We start from the raw sequence: 16,480 nt of genomic DNA, 5'->3' as shown, positions 1-16,480 counted from the left end.
GACCCCCCGGGTACCCACCAAACGGCTCAACCTTGTTGGGTGTTTGGACAGGGGGAGGTTTGAGAGGGGAAAGCGGAGGTCTGCTCCCCCAGGGCTCCTCGCCCTCCTAGGAAGGAGCTCACACTGTGGGTCGGAGCCCCGCGGCTTGGCTCCTGAGACCTTTTGCCTAGGGACCATGGGTGGGTTTTAGTGAACCGTGGAGCCGCCAAAGTTGTATGAAAAAATTATGGATAAGTTCATATATGCATCCTTCATTTTTCTGGAGAGGGAGTGCCTAATTGCCCTCAGATTCTCAAAGGCATATGTAATCCAAAAAGGGTTAAGAACCGTTAGAGTCTAGGATAGTAGTTTTCTCACTCTCTGCCAATTAGAATTACCTGGGGGCCAGGTGCTTTAAAAGATGCTGATGCCCACCTCCTACCCCAGATCAATTTAATCAGAATGTCTAGGAGACACTCGGGCTTCAGTGTTTTTTTCTTTTTTTAAAGCTCCTTTTAGATGATTCAGGTGTGCAGCGAAGGGTGGACACCTGTGAAAACACTGAAGCACCTGACTGTGCAGCTCCACCTGGGAGCTTGATAAATACCGCTTGATAAATACCGAGCTCTGGTGGCCAGTGTGGTCATGATCCCTGTTTTCACCTGTCTGGCAGCTCTTTCTGAGTGGGACATGCCACGTCTCCTCTCCCCCCATGAGTCTCTCTTGGCACCATACTAGGCCTGTGATTCCAGCTTTTCTGAGCTGCTTCATCTCCCACAGCTGTATTGAAAATGCTGTATCACATTCATTTTTAAAACAATAGAGATTTCAGATAAAGGTTTGTAAAGCTTGCTGTAATCATTAGAGTCTACATAAGTGTTGTAAGACCCTGGAAAACTGATCTAGATCAGAGCAGAGGTTTTCAACCTTTTGACTTTATACCAATCACTCTATTACTAGAGATGTACACATTTTCCTGGAAAAGACTCATCTTTGCAGATATCTGAAACTTAAGTCCATAATCTCTGGTAGGTTTTAAGGATATGAAAATTGCAATAGTTACAGGTTGTATGTTTTATTGTTTTGGCATATTGATGGGTGAAGCATTGATTAGGAAGAGTAGCAAATAACCAAGTTTCCAGCTAGACAGTCCTTGGCAGATAGAGTCTGCAGGCGCACTTGCAAATAGCAGGGTCACCCAAAAAGTAATTGTTGGAAAATATCACATTCCTCTTGGACTACAAGATTTTCTCACCAGAGAAAGTGTACAACTGATCCAGAGCATCACTTTATGAGGACTTTTTTTTCCTTATTGAAAAGTCAGGAAATCTGTTCGTTCTCAAGCAGGTTTTTTTCACTTTTAAATCATTATTAATCTTGTATTTGTGTTCACTTCTAACTTTTTTCTCCCCAATTTTTCAGAGCTTTCTTCTGGTTGGTGTCTCTACTGTTTTCATCCCTTGTTTGGTTCGTGGCAAGAGCCATTGCTGACAACAGAGATGGACCAATACAGAAATATCTGCTGATCTTTGGAGTGTTGGTCTCAGTCTTTATCCAAGAACTGTTCCGGTTTGCATATTATAAACTTTTAAAGTAAGTTAAATGTTTGCATTAGCTTTTTCTTCCCAGTTAGATTTGAGGTATGATTTGGTCATTTGAAACCTAACTATAGGATGGTATTTAGGGTCCATACCTTCCTACGTAGTTCTAAGCAAAGACATTGGTACATTTCCAGCCTGAAAATATTGAGTATTCTTTTAACTTGTGGACATTTCCCTCCCTTCCTCCCTCCCTTACTTCCTTCAAAAAATATTTTTGAGAATTTATTCAATGCCAGACACTGTCCTAGGCACTGGGGGTACATCAGTGATTAAAAGAGTCTCTGGCCTCATGTGGGAGGAGACAGACAACAAATGAATGAACAAGAATGAATTAACACCATATGTTAGAAGATAAGTGCCACAGAGAAAAATAAGCTAGGGAAATAGTCATTGAAACAACAACAGAAACCATTCTAGCTTAGAATTTATATGTGCTTCTCTTTGCCACCACCTAAGACCAATAATTTTTATGGTGATCATGCCTTCCATTGTTTTGACTGTAGTAGGGGAACACAGGAGAAGTTCATTTCATGATATTTCCTGTAGTTTCCAATCTATAATAAAAAAAATACATTAAAGAAAAGCCTTAGATTCCCTTTTTGACCAGAAAATAGGTCTTCTGTAGGCCTCATCAGGACCTCACATGAAAGCGCTGATTTGAAACACAGTTTGAACCATGTTTTCTTTCAGGTAGTCATTATGTTCCTTTCAAGGCTAAACATTTCTCTTTTCTTCACCTGGACCTCAGAAGGCATGGTTATGGCTTCCAAACCTTTCCAAAAGAAAGTCTGTATTTTTTGTCAGCGCCTGGTTTCCACCTGTGCTCAGGGTCTAGCATGGTGTTCTGCAGTGTGGTCTAAGCAGTGCCCCTGGCTGGGCACTGAACCCTTAGTAACTTAGCTTTGAATTACGCTGGGTTTTCCTGTGAGCAACATCATTGGCTCATGTTCATTTTGCATTTTCATGTGATGGTTCTAATTTTGAAAAAAATGTAATTTCTAGTACAGAATTTCACAGTTAAGCCCATGAGTTTACTAACCCCTTGGTAGTTGTATGTTCTGAAACCTGACTTAACCAGAGTGACTAAGTGGATATCTGCTGCTCTTCACTACCTTGTTTCTTCCTGGTTTCCACTTAAAATGGCAACCTTTTCTTGGCACTAACTCTGGCTCCAAAGGACTGTAAGCTGAATATCAGTCTGCATTTTTAATGAGGGCAGGAAGGGAGTAGAGCCACATGAGGAAGGAATTACGGCTGTCAGTCTGTAGGCTTTCATAATAGGAAGTTCAGAGAAGCCTCTTTGGCTTCCGGGAGAAGCCATGTTTACTATTCTGAAAGGACCTTTGGAAATTCGCAGGACAAACCTGTATTAACAGGTGCCTTTGTTTGCATTTGCAGAATGCATCTTTGCCAAGCCTTCAGAATGTTCAAAATTTTCCCCGCAAATTTTAGAAATGTTGGATGTTACATAGTTGTGTTAAAACAAGTGAGAATTATTATAATATTTATGACTAACATTTATATAGATACATTTAAATTGCTCTCTTATGCTATACTACATTAAAATATAGGGGCTTTGGCTTAAGCAATATTTTGTTTAGGCTTGGCACAGTGGCATATGCCTGTAATCCCAGCACTTTGGGAGGCCAGGGTGGGAGGATCACTTGAGGCCGGGAGTTTGAGACCAGCCTGGGCAACACAGCAAGACCCCATCTCTACAAAAAATAAAAAAGTAGCCGGGCGTGATGGTGCTACCTGTACTCCTAGCTGCTTGAGAGGCTGAGGCAAGAGGATGGCTTGAGTCCATGAGTTCAAGGTTACAGTGAGCTATGGTCACACCATTGTACGCCAGCCTGAGTGACAGAGTGAGACCCTCTCTCTTAAAAAAAAAAAAAAGTATTTAACTATTTCCACTGCCAAAGTAGATTTTGAACTTTTAAGTTTAAAGTACTGCCTTCACCAAATTTTTCCTACCTGAATTTGGTGCCAAGATTAAAATGTGGAGAGAGGGTTTGTACCAGTTTTTATAAGTACTTAGAATTGAATCAAAATATCTATTGTTGCAATCTAATAATAAATTTATTTCATGAGTCTGACTTAGGAACAGTCACTTCGTCTTGAATGAATGAATGAATAGTAACTTTCAGCCTGGCAGAGCCTTGCATAGTGAGAAATTGGCATGTGGCCACAAGTGGTAGCCCTTTCTACAGTAATTTTTTTTTTAAGAATTGAGTTAGCTTGCCTAAAACATAACTGTATGCTGCCTAAAACAATTCAGACAACTCTGCATTCCTCAAAACTCCTGTATGTTGCCTAAAACAAACATCAGAGTTTTTCCTGTTTGGATTGAAACTTTTGTAATTTAATTTAATTTTTGTCTTACAATGCTGATACCATAAATATTTTGTAATTTTAGAAAACCATCCATTTATAGAAAAATATGTTAAGATAACCATTGCTACAATTTTTAGGTGGCATATCTATTTTTTAAAATTCCTAAAATGGTATATATTTAATTTGTATGCATATTCTTGCATACTCTCCCTCTCTTATACAACCATTCAAAAAAGAATAGAACAAATAAGAAAGATAGTATGATTTGTTGGTAGTTTTTCAAAGTTTATATTTGAAAAGTTGTTTATTTTCTTTTTTTGTTCTCAGAAACACAATAGTAAATGCAAACAAAGAATTTTCCACTTCAGTAAAACAAAAGTAAACATGAAAACTGATAATGTTTTGTACTTTCTCACTTCCTAATGTTAACACTGAGAACTGTTAGTGTTCGTTTCCTCTCACAAACTCCTATAACATGAATGAGGAAGTTTATTAAACTTTTGAATTTATATACTTAATATATTTGTGATAGTGGTATTTTGCTATACCAAATAACTAAAATCTTGTATTTATTACTGAGCAATTTATATAAAACAAATCCTCCTGAATTTATTGATTCTACTGTATTATTATGTTGATGGAGATTATTACTACTTTATGTATTTCATAAGCTTTAATTAGCCTTTAACATCACTGTGACAGGTAAGTTTATTTTACTTAGGAAAATTGGGCATTTTAGTTGGTTACTGCTCCAGAGAAAAAAGGGTCACTTACATTTCTGGCTCATGTCCTCACTACCAAACAGTGCTTCCAAATGGAGGGCATCAAAATGGCAAATCGTTTTTTTTCTTTTTTTGTCTAGAAAAGCAAAGGACCTCTTTCATTAGTCTTATTACTATTTTGGTTGAATTCTGTATTGCCTTAACTTAATGTAATCAATGGTATTTATGTTTATGTAATAATAAGCCAACCATAATGAATATGCATACCCTGAAATTTAAAATAACACAATGCCCAGAAAATAAATATGTCCTGGTTAATTTTTCTGTTCTTAGAGTTAACCTAAATGTTTTGTTTTAACACTTGCTGAAAAATCATTCTAAAGTGTTTTGTTTCCATTATTGCCTTAATAAATGTACTTTATAGTAAATATAATTTAAATATCTTTTGAGTCAGGATCTTACATTGTTGCAGAGTTTCCTACCTAACAGGGATTGGTAACAGTGAAGGTAGCAGAACTGCCCAGCCACACCTCGAATTCCTAACACATTTGCGTGGGGGGTGGGGGCTCATGATCAGCTTGTGAGCTGGCCATATCAGAAGCATCACTCTGAAGATCATTTCTTATTGAGCAATATACTATCCTTTCATTCAAGTATTCATTTATCTCCTGGTATGAGGGGAGCATTTTATCTCTGAAGCCTAATTGGGGATATAAAACAAATATGTAAAATATTTTAGAATCAAAAGATCATATGATTGAGTGCCCATATGAGAGTTCAGACCATCAGTATTATAGGATTTAAGATTAGGGAGAGATTAGTGATTACCAACCATTGGTAGGGGCAGCTTCTTTAACAAATTTCTGCCTGAACTGGATTTTGAAGGATGAGTACAATTTAGGTTCTGTGGAGTAGAGGTACAAGGGAGAGTGGCAGAATAAGTATAGCCCTGGTGGAAGATACAACAAAGTGGGAATGAAAATACGGTACTTTGGGAAGAGAAAAAAAATTCAGAGTGATAGATCTCATAGGATATCAAACTAAATGTTTACTGAGCTCAGAAAGTACTCAGAAGTATTGCTTTTTTTCTCATTAAACCCAATTCATGATGGCTTGTTTACTTCTTTTATGTGGAAGTCAGATAAAAGACAAAAGTTAATTGGAAATTTTGGTTGATTTTAGTTCATTAAAAATTTTTGCTGGGTTTTGTTTGAATGAATTCTAAATTTAGAGTAGAATATTATCTGATCCAAAGCCTCAGATGTCTGGATTTGAAGTATCTTGTGTGCTTTCCTGATATACTGCTTTTCTTTTCTTTTCTTTTTTTAATTATGTGTGTGTTCTTATTTTAGAAAAGCCAGTGAGGGTTTGAAGAGTGTAAGCCCAGGTGAGACAGCACCCTCTATGCAACTACTGGCCTATGGTAAGTTAGAACTGTGGTGTCATAAAAAAAAAAAATCTGATTTGGCATTAAAGTCATTTTTATCTTTTGTATCTTTTTAAATTTCAAATAGTATTTTATTACTGCTTCAGTCTGTTGGTGTATAGTATTTATTTTTCCAATTTTCTGGGTTCCTTATGTAAAGGAAAGTGATTGCAGGTGACCCTTATCTATATGTTCATTAAATATTAACCAGGTTTGAAAGTTAGGTTTTTAACATGTATATACTCTCGTTAACTAAGATTTTCTAAGTGATGTAACTATTACTTTGGATGTTTAGCATGACTTTGGCTACTCTAGAAGGATTCTTCATATTAATGCAGTTAATACCTCTGCATATTATTCTTTCAGAATTATGTTTATAGATTGGATCCAGGTCCCCCAGTTTGGCCCAGGAATACATAGTCCCCCTTAAGCTCAATTCCAGTTCTAAGCCAAACAACTCTGTAGACTCCGTTATAAACTAAAGCCAGAGCTTCAGCATTGTGTCCTCCTCTGTGGCACCTGTTTCTTCTGTGCCTTTCCCGATCTTCTTTTTCTCTCCTTTTTTTATTTCTCTGCTGCATTCTGCTGTTCATTGCCTTTGCTCTTCCCCCTTCTCCCTCCACTCATGCAGCCAAGCACATGCCTTTCCAGAGTCAGCTGCTCTTCAACAACCGCATATGCACCCTTTCCCCGCCAACAAAATAGTCTTATTAATACCTAGTGCTTGGAAATTTGATTTGCAGAGAAATCATAGCAGGAAAAGGGTTTAACAGTGTTTTTCTCCCTCTTTAGTTTCTGGCTTGGGCTTTGGAATCATGAGTGGAGTATTTTCCTTTGTGAATACCCTGTCTGACTCCCTGGGGCCAGGTACGGTGGGCATTCATGGAGATTCTCCTCAGTTCTTCCTCAATTCAGGTATGTGTTTCATAGCTGTGACTCCTCAGGCTTCTGGTCTAAATGATCATTCTTATTGAAATTTACTGGCTTAGGAATTCCAGTGAATAGAAGTTTATGTTAATGCCTTTTAAAGGCATAATATTCTTAGGCACTACAAAGCAAAAACATTTAGGAAAATAAAAATTTTGGCTAGAGTGTTTTAGAATTTTAGAGTAGAATTTAGCTTACATTAAATTTTATTTTGCAATACTAACAATGTTGCTGTATAGTTGAAATATTAGAAGTAAATTTTTAAAGGCTGTATGTTTGCTCTTTTTGGTTTTTATGATTTCATATTTATCTTCAGTAAAACCTTGATCTGTAATTTGTTGTTGTGGCACTTTTGGGGGATAGGCAGTATAGTTTAATCTTGAAATTGAGAGGAAAAATAGGATAATCGGTGAGTTAGTCTTTTTATCCAAAGATTCAGCTAAAAGGACCAACTCATTTCAAATTGGCTTTTCATCCACCAGCAAAAAAATTGTGATGCAATGCTCACAAATTTGAGAGTTTGTAATGTACATAATTAACGCAAAATTCCTAAATTCCACAAGAAGATTCTTTAAACAGTAGGGAGAAAACACCCACTATTTTTAGTCATTTCCACAACAGTTATGCCATTGAAATAAGTGATCCCACAAGCGCATTCTTTTAATTACATCGTTACTTATTTAACATCAATGCTAAAGGTCTTCAAGGAGCTTACCCTTTAGTAGGAGGAATAAGATTTAAAAAGCAGGAGTTCCAGTAACAGTTTAAGGTAATAATGGAAAAGATATAAAGAAGTATGATCAGTTTTTAAAAAATTACTGTAGTAGTTCAGAGACATCCTGCATGTTGTAGTGATCCCAAGTGGATCCCGCGGTGGACACTCATTCACTCTTCTCAGTACACCCTTTGTTTCCATTTCAGTTCAGGCCTTGACATCTCCAGTCTAGATCACCACCCTCAGTCCCCAACCGGTTAGTCTTTCTTTGACACACTTTCCATGCGAATCCATCCCGTATGCAGCCACAAAAATAATCTTCCCTATTTCAAAAATATTTTGACTTTCCAAGGTCTACAGGATAAAGTCAAGGCGCTTTAAATCTGGCTACAAGTTAGAGGACAGGAAAGTGTGTTAATGGATCATACTTATTTAATGATGCCTCCAACAAATTATCCATGCAAATTATCTTCCTTTTAAACATTTCATAATTAGAATATTCCTGGCAAATTATTAATGATTGATTACACTGAGTATTAGGTTTTAAAAACAAATGTAATGTTCATAGTTAAAGTCTGTTAGAGTTCAATATATATTAATAAAACATAGTCATAAGGGGGTGTTAGTGCTACAGTTTTCTATATTGTCTTATACAGTCTCTTATGCAGCTCTCTTATGCTGCCACAGAAGCAGTTTTCTTTGATCCTCAAGTTTTGCTGGATTCTTTCACTAGGTGGTGCTAATTCCCTTCAGTGACCTAGTCTGTTTTCATAAGATCCTTAAAATGATTCTTTTGGAGGAAAGTAAGAGATTTGCGGATTATATTTGTAATTTCTGTGAATTCAAGGAAAAATTCAGTATTCAATAAGACAGCTTAGTGTCTTTGTCCAAGTTAGGATGGCAGACTGGCCATGCTGTGAAAGTGTACCTAAAGAACGGAAGAACAGTTATTTTATCATGTGCAAGTTTCTTAATTGTTATAACATCATTCTTTGAAGCATGACTTTGAGTTATAAATTTAAGAAATTTTTATTACATTTAAAGATAATACCCCCAAATTTATATGTGTTGTATTTATGTTATATATTCTTTGTAACTACTGTTATTACCATTCATTTAGACATGAGCTCATTTATTTCAGTTAAATCTATACCTTAATATGTTTAACATATTCCATTACAAATGCCTAAATAATAATCAGAATAAGTAAGGAATGTAGGGTCACTAATTACAGGTTGAGCATTCCTAATGCAAAAATCCCAAATCCTCCAAAATCCAAAACTTTGAGCACCAACGTGATGATGTGTCGCAGTCAAAATGCAGTCAAAACTTTGTTTCATGAACAAAACTATGAAAAGTATTGTATAAAATTTACCTTCAGGCTATGTGTACCAGGTATATATGAAACATAAATTAATTTCATGTTTAGGCATGGGTCCCATCCCCAAAATAGTTCATCATGTATATGCAAATATTCCAAAATCCTAAAAAGTCCAAAATGCAAAACAATCCTGGTTCCAAGCATTTCAGATAAGGGATACTCAACCTGTAGTATATCTATGTTAGTTGTATGATGCCTGTATGTACGTAAGTTTCTATGTTATAGACAAGCATAGTCTATAAGTAATGTGTATGAATAAGTTAATTCTTTTTTTCCCCTGCAGGCCTGGAGGTAAGAGAATTATTCACTGGGCAAAGGAAGTATTCTACTCCCATCTAACCCTCAATTTCTTGATCTTTCAGGCAGGGCAAAAATAATGCCTAGCTCAGAGTTGTTAAGAATTAAATGAAATTAATTTAGAGAATATATATTTAAGTGCTTTATAAACTCTAAAATGGCCTAAGAATATTATTGAGGTAGAGAATTTGGTTCTTGAGATGAGAAAACAGAATTTAGAGAGAGGGTAACTTCTCTAATATTATGTGGAAACTGGATTTATTACTCTGAATTACTTCCCTTATGCTTTAGAAGAAAAAAATGTCTTGAACTAATACTCAGTAAAAAAACAAAATGGGGCCGGGCGCGGTGGCTCACGCCTGTAATCCTAGCACTCTGGGAGGCCGAGGTGGGCGGATCGTTTGAGCTCAGAAGTTCGAGACCAGCCTGAGCAAGAGCGAGACCCCATCTCTGCTAAAAATAGAAAGAAATTATATGGACAGCTAAAAATATATAGAAAAAATTAGCCGGGCATGGTGGTGCATGCCTGTAGTCCCAGCTACTCGGGAGGCTGAGACAGGAGGATCGCTTGAGCTCAGGAGTTTGAGGTTGCTGTGAGCTAGGCTGACGCCACGGCACTCACTCTAGCCTGGGCAACAGAGTGAGACTCTGTCTCAAAAAAAAAAAAAAAAAAAAAAAACACAAAACAAAATGGGACAGCGGATATTTTATTTTTAAAATTTCCCCCAAACCATTTCATTTCTATTATATTTTCTAGGCAGTGAGCTTATCTAGATAGGGTTTTAAACTTTTTAGCCACTGAACATTTCACTAGGTAAAATCAATACAGGTCAGACCACATATGGAGTGCTAATGTTCAGTTCTGAGCATTGTGATTTAACAAGAATGCTGAAGAACTAAAATTCATATAGAAAAAACATCATCAGGCCGAGCGCAGTGGCTCACGCCTGTAATCCTAGCCCTCTGGGAGGCCGAGGTGGGAGGATTGCTTGAGCTCAGGAGTTTGAGACCAGCCTGAGCAAGAGTGATCCCCCACCTCTACTATAAATAGAAAGAAATTAGCCAAACAACTAAAAATAGAAAAAATTAGCCGGGCATGGTGGCACATGCCTGTAGTCCCAGCTACCCGGGAGGCTGAGGCAGGAGGATCCCTTGAGCCCAGGAGTTTGAAGTTGCTGTGAGCTAGGCTGATGCCACAGCACTCTAGCCCGGGCAACAGAGTGAGACTCTGTCTCAAAAAAAAAAATAATTAAAAAAAAAAAAGAAAAATAACATTGTCAGTATAGTGAAAGATCTAGAAACTGTGTCCTATGGGATATGATTAAAGAAAGAGAAATAGTGAGCTTGAAGAAAAATAAGAGAAAATGCGGAAGATTCCATTTTTGTCCCAATTTGTCATTTCCTGTAATAGAATTATATATCCACACACTTGTATGGCCTCATGGTGGCCAGAATGTACTTTGCTACTCCTTGACTTTGAGCTTGGACATGTGACTTGAATTGGCCAATTAGTGGATATGATAAGTCAAAGGCTTAAAAAGCACTTGTATGGTTGGGCCTGCCGTCTTGGACTCTGGTCATGTGTCATGGGGAGAATGTGCCCTGGATATTTAATGCCCCTTTAGCCTGGACCCCTGAATGAACACTCAGAGAGCAGACCAGAGCCCAACCCAAAAGCCTGCTGCAGAGCCCCCCCACCCCCAGCTGAGCCCAGCCCTGATCAGCCAACACAGTCAGCCTTTAGACCTGTAAGCATGAGAATAAATCCTTGTTATTGTAACCCAGTGAGGTATTTTGTCATTAATTCACTTTTTTATTCACAATATTTTAAGAATAATTTCTACAATGTGGCAGTTTGTTAAAGATTTAGACTTTTAAATGAAAGCTCTTTGTAAGCAAGACTGTCTCAATACCTACATTACCAGATTCCAAAGCAGTAGAGAAAATATGTCTTAATGATACAGAAAAAATGATTGACACTAGAGCTTAATCTGCAATTCTTATCCTTTTCTGGATTCATTAGAATCTTAATTTCTCATAATAAATTATCACAACTAACTGCCTGTTTACGACACAGTGACACTCCATGTGCTGTATATGTCATCAATTTTGTCAAATATATTTGTTTCATTATTTTCTTTATAATAGCTTTTCCTTCAAGCTGCTGAAATAACTGAGAATAGAAAATTGTACTTTTTGGAATGTCCTTTCATTAAACCTTGGCTCTGGTAGCCTGTGACACATTATAAAATGTGCATATCCCGGGCTTTTTGCTGTGTAAACAGGCAGCTCAGTGTATTGCCTCACACTCTCTGGCTGAAAGAATGATACGGGCTGTGGTTCTAAGATGTGATGACTCTTCTAGATGTGTTCCAGACCACCCTGAGTCACCGATGTCTTTTTCCTCACATGGATGTGTGGCTAGCCTCTGCTGACTACCTTTCGGCTCAGGCAGTTGAATGAATACCCTCTATTTTTCCATTCTCTGTAGGCCTTGTTTCTTCATGGGTAAAATGATCCTTATTTTCTTCATCCACTGCTGCCTTTAAGTTTTGGTGGTTTTTTGGGGGATGGGGGAGGGCATTGTTTCTTTTCCTTCAGTGAGTTTCAGAGATTTTTTTCTTATGGCTGTAATGAACAGGATACTACCTTGTAAAGGTGATTTACGTTGGACAAAAGGCACATTTTTTGAACATCATCTAGTATGGTATCATTCTTCATTCAGCTCCATAGGAATATATTTTTTGTCTATTACATCCAATATTTACATTTCGAAAGGAAAGAAAAACCATACTGTTTTCAGCTTTACTGCTCAGTGTAGCCTTCCTCAGCAACCTCAGCATGATCCCATGCAGCTCCGTGGCTGTGTTGGGAAGATGTGCTGGGAATCCCAGCATTGACCAACCTTCTCCATGGCCCTCCTCACCGAATATGCTCTCCATTATTGGGACCACCTGTACCAGTTCACTCTTCTACCTCACCACAATTCTGCTAATGAGAGTCAGAATGTTCGCGTCAGGGCCCCTGCCTTGCACAACTTCTAGGGGGATCGTTCATATTTTAGAATGTTTCACTGGTGTACTATGCAGTTTTCTAGCACCATTCCCAGAACCAGAATTACATGCATAAATGTTTGGAAATCTTGTGTCTTTTGAGGAATTAAACAACCCTGTGGTTTACTTTACTGGCTAGATCTGTGGGATTTTATCACCTTTTTTATTATTCTAAAATCCTCACCAAAGACTTATATTTGAATATTTTTCTTGAAATCAGAGTTCTTTGTTTTCAGGTGGTAAGCTGCTTTCTACTTATGTTCAGTGGAACAACAATTTGAAATACTGCTGACTTTTTATCAGAAATTCTGGAAGATAGAAGATGGTGAAATGAAATCTTTAAAGTAGTACACTCCTGCAGTCTTCCTCATCTTAGTTGATGCAATTCCATCCTTCCAGTTGCTGTGGCTATTTCATTGAATAATTCTTGATTCTTCCGTTTTTCTCATAACATCCAATCCAACTGCAAATCTTGTCTCCAATTTCCGTTTAAATCTTTATCCAAGGTCTTATGATAAGACTTGGTTTTCCTTTATAACAGCATCAGGAATAGATGGTTTGAGAGCTCATTTGAAGAAAACATTTTTTAAAAAGGTAAATATGATGGTGCTGAAACTATTCTAGGCCATGACAAATATAGAAATTAATTTCATGAAGTTACTGAAGCATAATAGAAAGTAATAGAATCCTGAGAGCCCACATCCACTGCCTGCTGCCTGAAGGTGGGTCCCCAGTAGGGAGTTGGACCCCAGGCTCCTGTGAGCACTGCCTTGGACCCCACAATCCCAGCAGTAGCTCCAGCCAATGAGTTTTGACAGGGTTTGTCATGTAGTGTTTTTGTGATAATAGCTGACTAATACAGGGAGTTTCAAATATTTTTTAATGTGCCACATATGGAAAAAAAGAATTGTGTCTTTAAAGAGCCTTCCTAGGATCAACAAGCAGGAGTTAGAGCAGGCTTTCTCAACTTCAGCACTATTGACATTTGGGGCCAGGTCATTCTTCGTTGGGGAGCTGACTTTTATAGGTGTTTTAACGGCATCCCTGGCTTCTGTCCATTAGATTTCAGAAGCATACTCACCCCCCAGTTGTGGTAACCAAAAATGTCTGCAGACATTGACAAATACCCTCCTGTGAGCAAAATCACCCCAGTTGAGGATCACTGAGTTAAAGGAAGGCAGATTTGGGACTCTCTCACAGTGGCCATTTGATATGAAATAAACTCCTAAACTGGAAGTATTTGAAGTGGACCCTGTGGGATTGATTTTTTTTCATTCTTTAGGGAACTGGCTCAGACAGGCCTCCCAAGGCTGACTCTCCATGCTGATGAGCTAACGTGAGGACAATGTTTCATCATTCTCCAGCATTTGCTGGGAAGACTTTAAACATAAAATCATATCCTTGGGAGTCCATTGAGCTCATAAACATGCTTCAGGAACATTCTTATAAATACGAAATGATAAATACTATGTAAACACTTGCAGTCATTGAGTTGCTTTTAGGACATCTCCTTTTTGATCTTTGTTAGTATTAATGTTATGGAACAATACTATACCTTTCTTACCACCATGTAATATGAAATGGTTTCAAAATATACTTTTTTTAGTTACGGAGAATGTTATTTGCTTAGTAAGAAAGGGTGTGTGTGTGTGTGTGTGTGTGTGTATAAAAACAATACACCAGGCCACAAAATTATATTTTTTAAAGCAAAAATTTTCAGTTAAATCCCCATTAGGGAAAGACATTTTAAAGCTTTAATTTAGTTCTGGAGCCTCATACTTGTGGTAGGTGATTGGGGATCCTCAAGAATCTGCAGCCAGGAGGGGCGGAGGAGAGTCTCCTACTTCATGGAATCCAGACACCTTAGACCTTTCTATTGCTCACATCCTGCCCCTGGGCTGAGCCTTGGCTTTGGGGAGTCTTCTCTCTGTGGCTGCCACCACCCAGCAGTAGCACTGGATTCTTTCTGACCTAGTTAGGGGTACATTGACCTTAGCAAGGGAAGCCAGATGACAGCAATTTCCGTGCTGGCAGGAATGCAGTATTAGAATCAATTGCTATCTTAGGCCATTGTCTTTGCAAGGACAGAAAAGTAGTTATCAGGAATGAGGGAGAGGAACAAGTGTGAAAATGAGGGTACGTAGGAATCTGTGTGCTAGAGAATTTGAGGTATATTCAGAAGGGGTAAAAGAGCCAAATAACGTTAAAACATTTTGCTTAGAAATAGGTTACATTGAAATATTCTCTACCAAGAGAATTTGACTTAGAAAATTATCAGAAGAGGAAGTCCGTTTTCAAACTAGGTAGCTACATTTGGCACAAACATATATACGGTACTTGTTAGAATTGTTCAGCTTTCTGATATTCCAAAACACTAGAAATTATGGAAGCTCCTTTTATTAATCTGGGTTATAAACTAATACTCTTTTTTAAATTTTTGAAATAGAGTCTTGCTCTGTTGCCCAGGCTGGAGTGCAGCCTGATCATAGCTCATTGCAGCTTCGAACTCCAGGGCTCAAGTCATCCTCCCGACTCAGCCTCTCGAGTAGCTGAGACTACAGGCGTGTGCCACTATGCCTGGCCAATGTTTTTACTTTTTGTAGAGACACAGTTCTCACTGTGTTGCTTAGCTGGTCTCGAACTCATGGCCTTAAGCAGTATTCCTGCCTTGGCCTCCTGAAGTGTTGGGATTACAGATGTGAGCCACCACACCCAGCCTAATTTTGATACTCTTATGGTTAACTTAGGGAAGTTGAATATTAGAACAAAGCAAATTTTAGGGTTAGATTCATTGAAGGACTTTTAGGATTTTATATTTAGGAACATGAACTGAGAAACGTTTAGTAATTAAAAGGTACTCTAGAGATACTATGAGCAAATCTTCAATTCTAGTTGGAATTAATTCCATTTACTAATGAAAAGTATCAAAATAATATGTATATAGCTGTAGCTATACATATGTGACAGAATAATGTGGATATCCAGGTCTCAATTTCTGTTGGATCTCTTACCAATTGCAGAGGGAATAAAGAATAAATGTCAATATTCTAACATAGCACATTGTGATGGTAAAGGCCTGTGATGACCATTAAAGCCATCCAGAAACTAGTGTGGCTGTATATATAGCAGTCAAGTGGAAATGTAGTATAGTATTTTTATAAACGTCTAAGAGATCCCTTTGGATATTGTGATAATAAAATGGTAAACTAAGAGGATGGGGGGAAGTTCCATGAGACTATGCTATGCATTGTGATAGCCACAGTGCCTAGGACAGCACCTGGCCTATAGTGGCCACTGAATAAATATTTGTTATGTGGACTGATGGAAGAGGAGGAAGAAAATAAATATAAGAGTAGTACAAAGTCAAAGGAAGAAATAATCTATAAAAATGAAGAAGAATGCATTTTTAAACATAGCCAAGTGCCCAGGAAACTTGGATAAATGTGGGAATTGCTAGCTGCTTTGTCTCACTTTCCCACCTGATAGTCCAGCTAACTAAGGACCCTGGCTTATTCATCTTTGAATCTGTAGACCATGGAACATAGTAGCTACCATGCGTTAAAAAGCTGTGGTTTGCCAAGCACTGTTTTTCCTGTAACAATCCTATGAGGTATTATCCTCATTTTAGAAATAAAGGAAATGGAAGCTCAGAGATTAAATAACTTGTCCAAAGCCACAGAGTGGAGCTGGAATTCTAACTCAGAATTGTCTGACTCCAAAGACAATATACATAATCTTCAAGCCAGACTGTCTAGGTGCTCAGTAAATGTGTGTTGAGTGTTTAAAAAAAAAAAAAAAAAAAGACAGACATAGACATCAGGAAAGAATTCACTGAGGAGGTGACATTTGAGCTGGATCTTAAATAAAAGTAAGATTTGAATGTGGTAAAATAGGGAGGGATGGTGATGAGGGGTAGAATATTCAGGCAAAAGGGATAATCTGTTTAAAAAAAAAACAAAACAGAAGTATAGACAGAGTAAAGAAGTGTTCTGGTTTTCTGCCACAAGGATGCATTTGAAGATTAGTAGAGGATAGGATGTCAAGG

General features: G+C 37.7%; 1 protein-coding gene across 2 annotated transcripts in view; it reads left to right on the top strand.

Annotated features, from left to right (window-relative positions):
- The window catches only part of APH1B (aph-1 homolog B, gamma-secretase subunit), a 29,257-nt gene that overhangs the window by 210 nt on the left and 12,567 nt on the right, over nucleotides 1-16,480 (top strand). Inside the window, exons 2-4 of one of the 2 annotated variants that reach the window (XM_069459172.1) lie at nucleotides 1,402-1,572; nucleotides 5,989-6,059; nucleotides 6,855-6,977. In XM_069459172.1, coding sequence (XP_069315273.1) covers nucleotides 1,402-1,572; nucleotides 5,989-6,059; nucleotides 6,855-6,977 — 365 coding nt within the window. The remainder of the gene's footprint in view (nucleotides 1-1,401; nucleotides 1,573-5,988; nucleotides 6,060-6,854; nucleotides 6,978-16,480) is intronic. The other variant, XM_069459180.1, reaches the window with a different exon arrangement.

Source organism: Eulemur rufifrons, chromosome 2, assembly GCF_041146395.1.
Source record: "Eulemur rufifrons isolate Redbay chromosome 2, OSU_ERuf_1, whole genome shotgun sequence".
NCBI lineage: Eukaryota > Metazoa > Chordata > Mammalia > Primates > Lemuridae > Eulemur > Eulemur rufifrons.
This window is presented reverse-complemented; position numbering and strand designations above follow the sequence as displayed.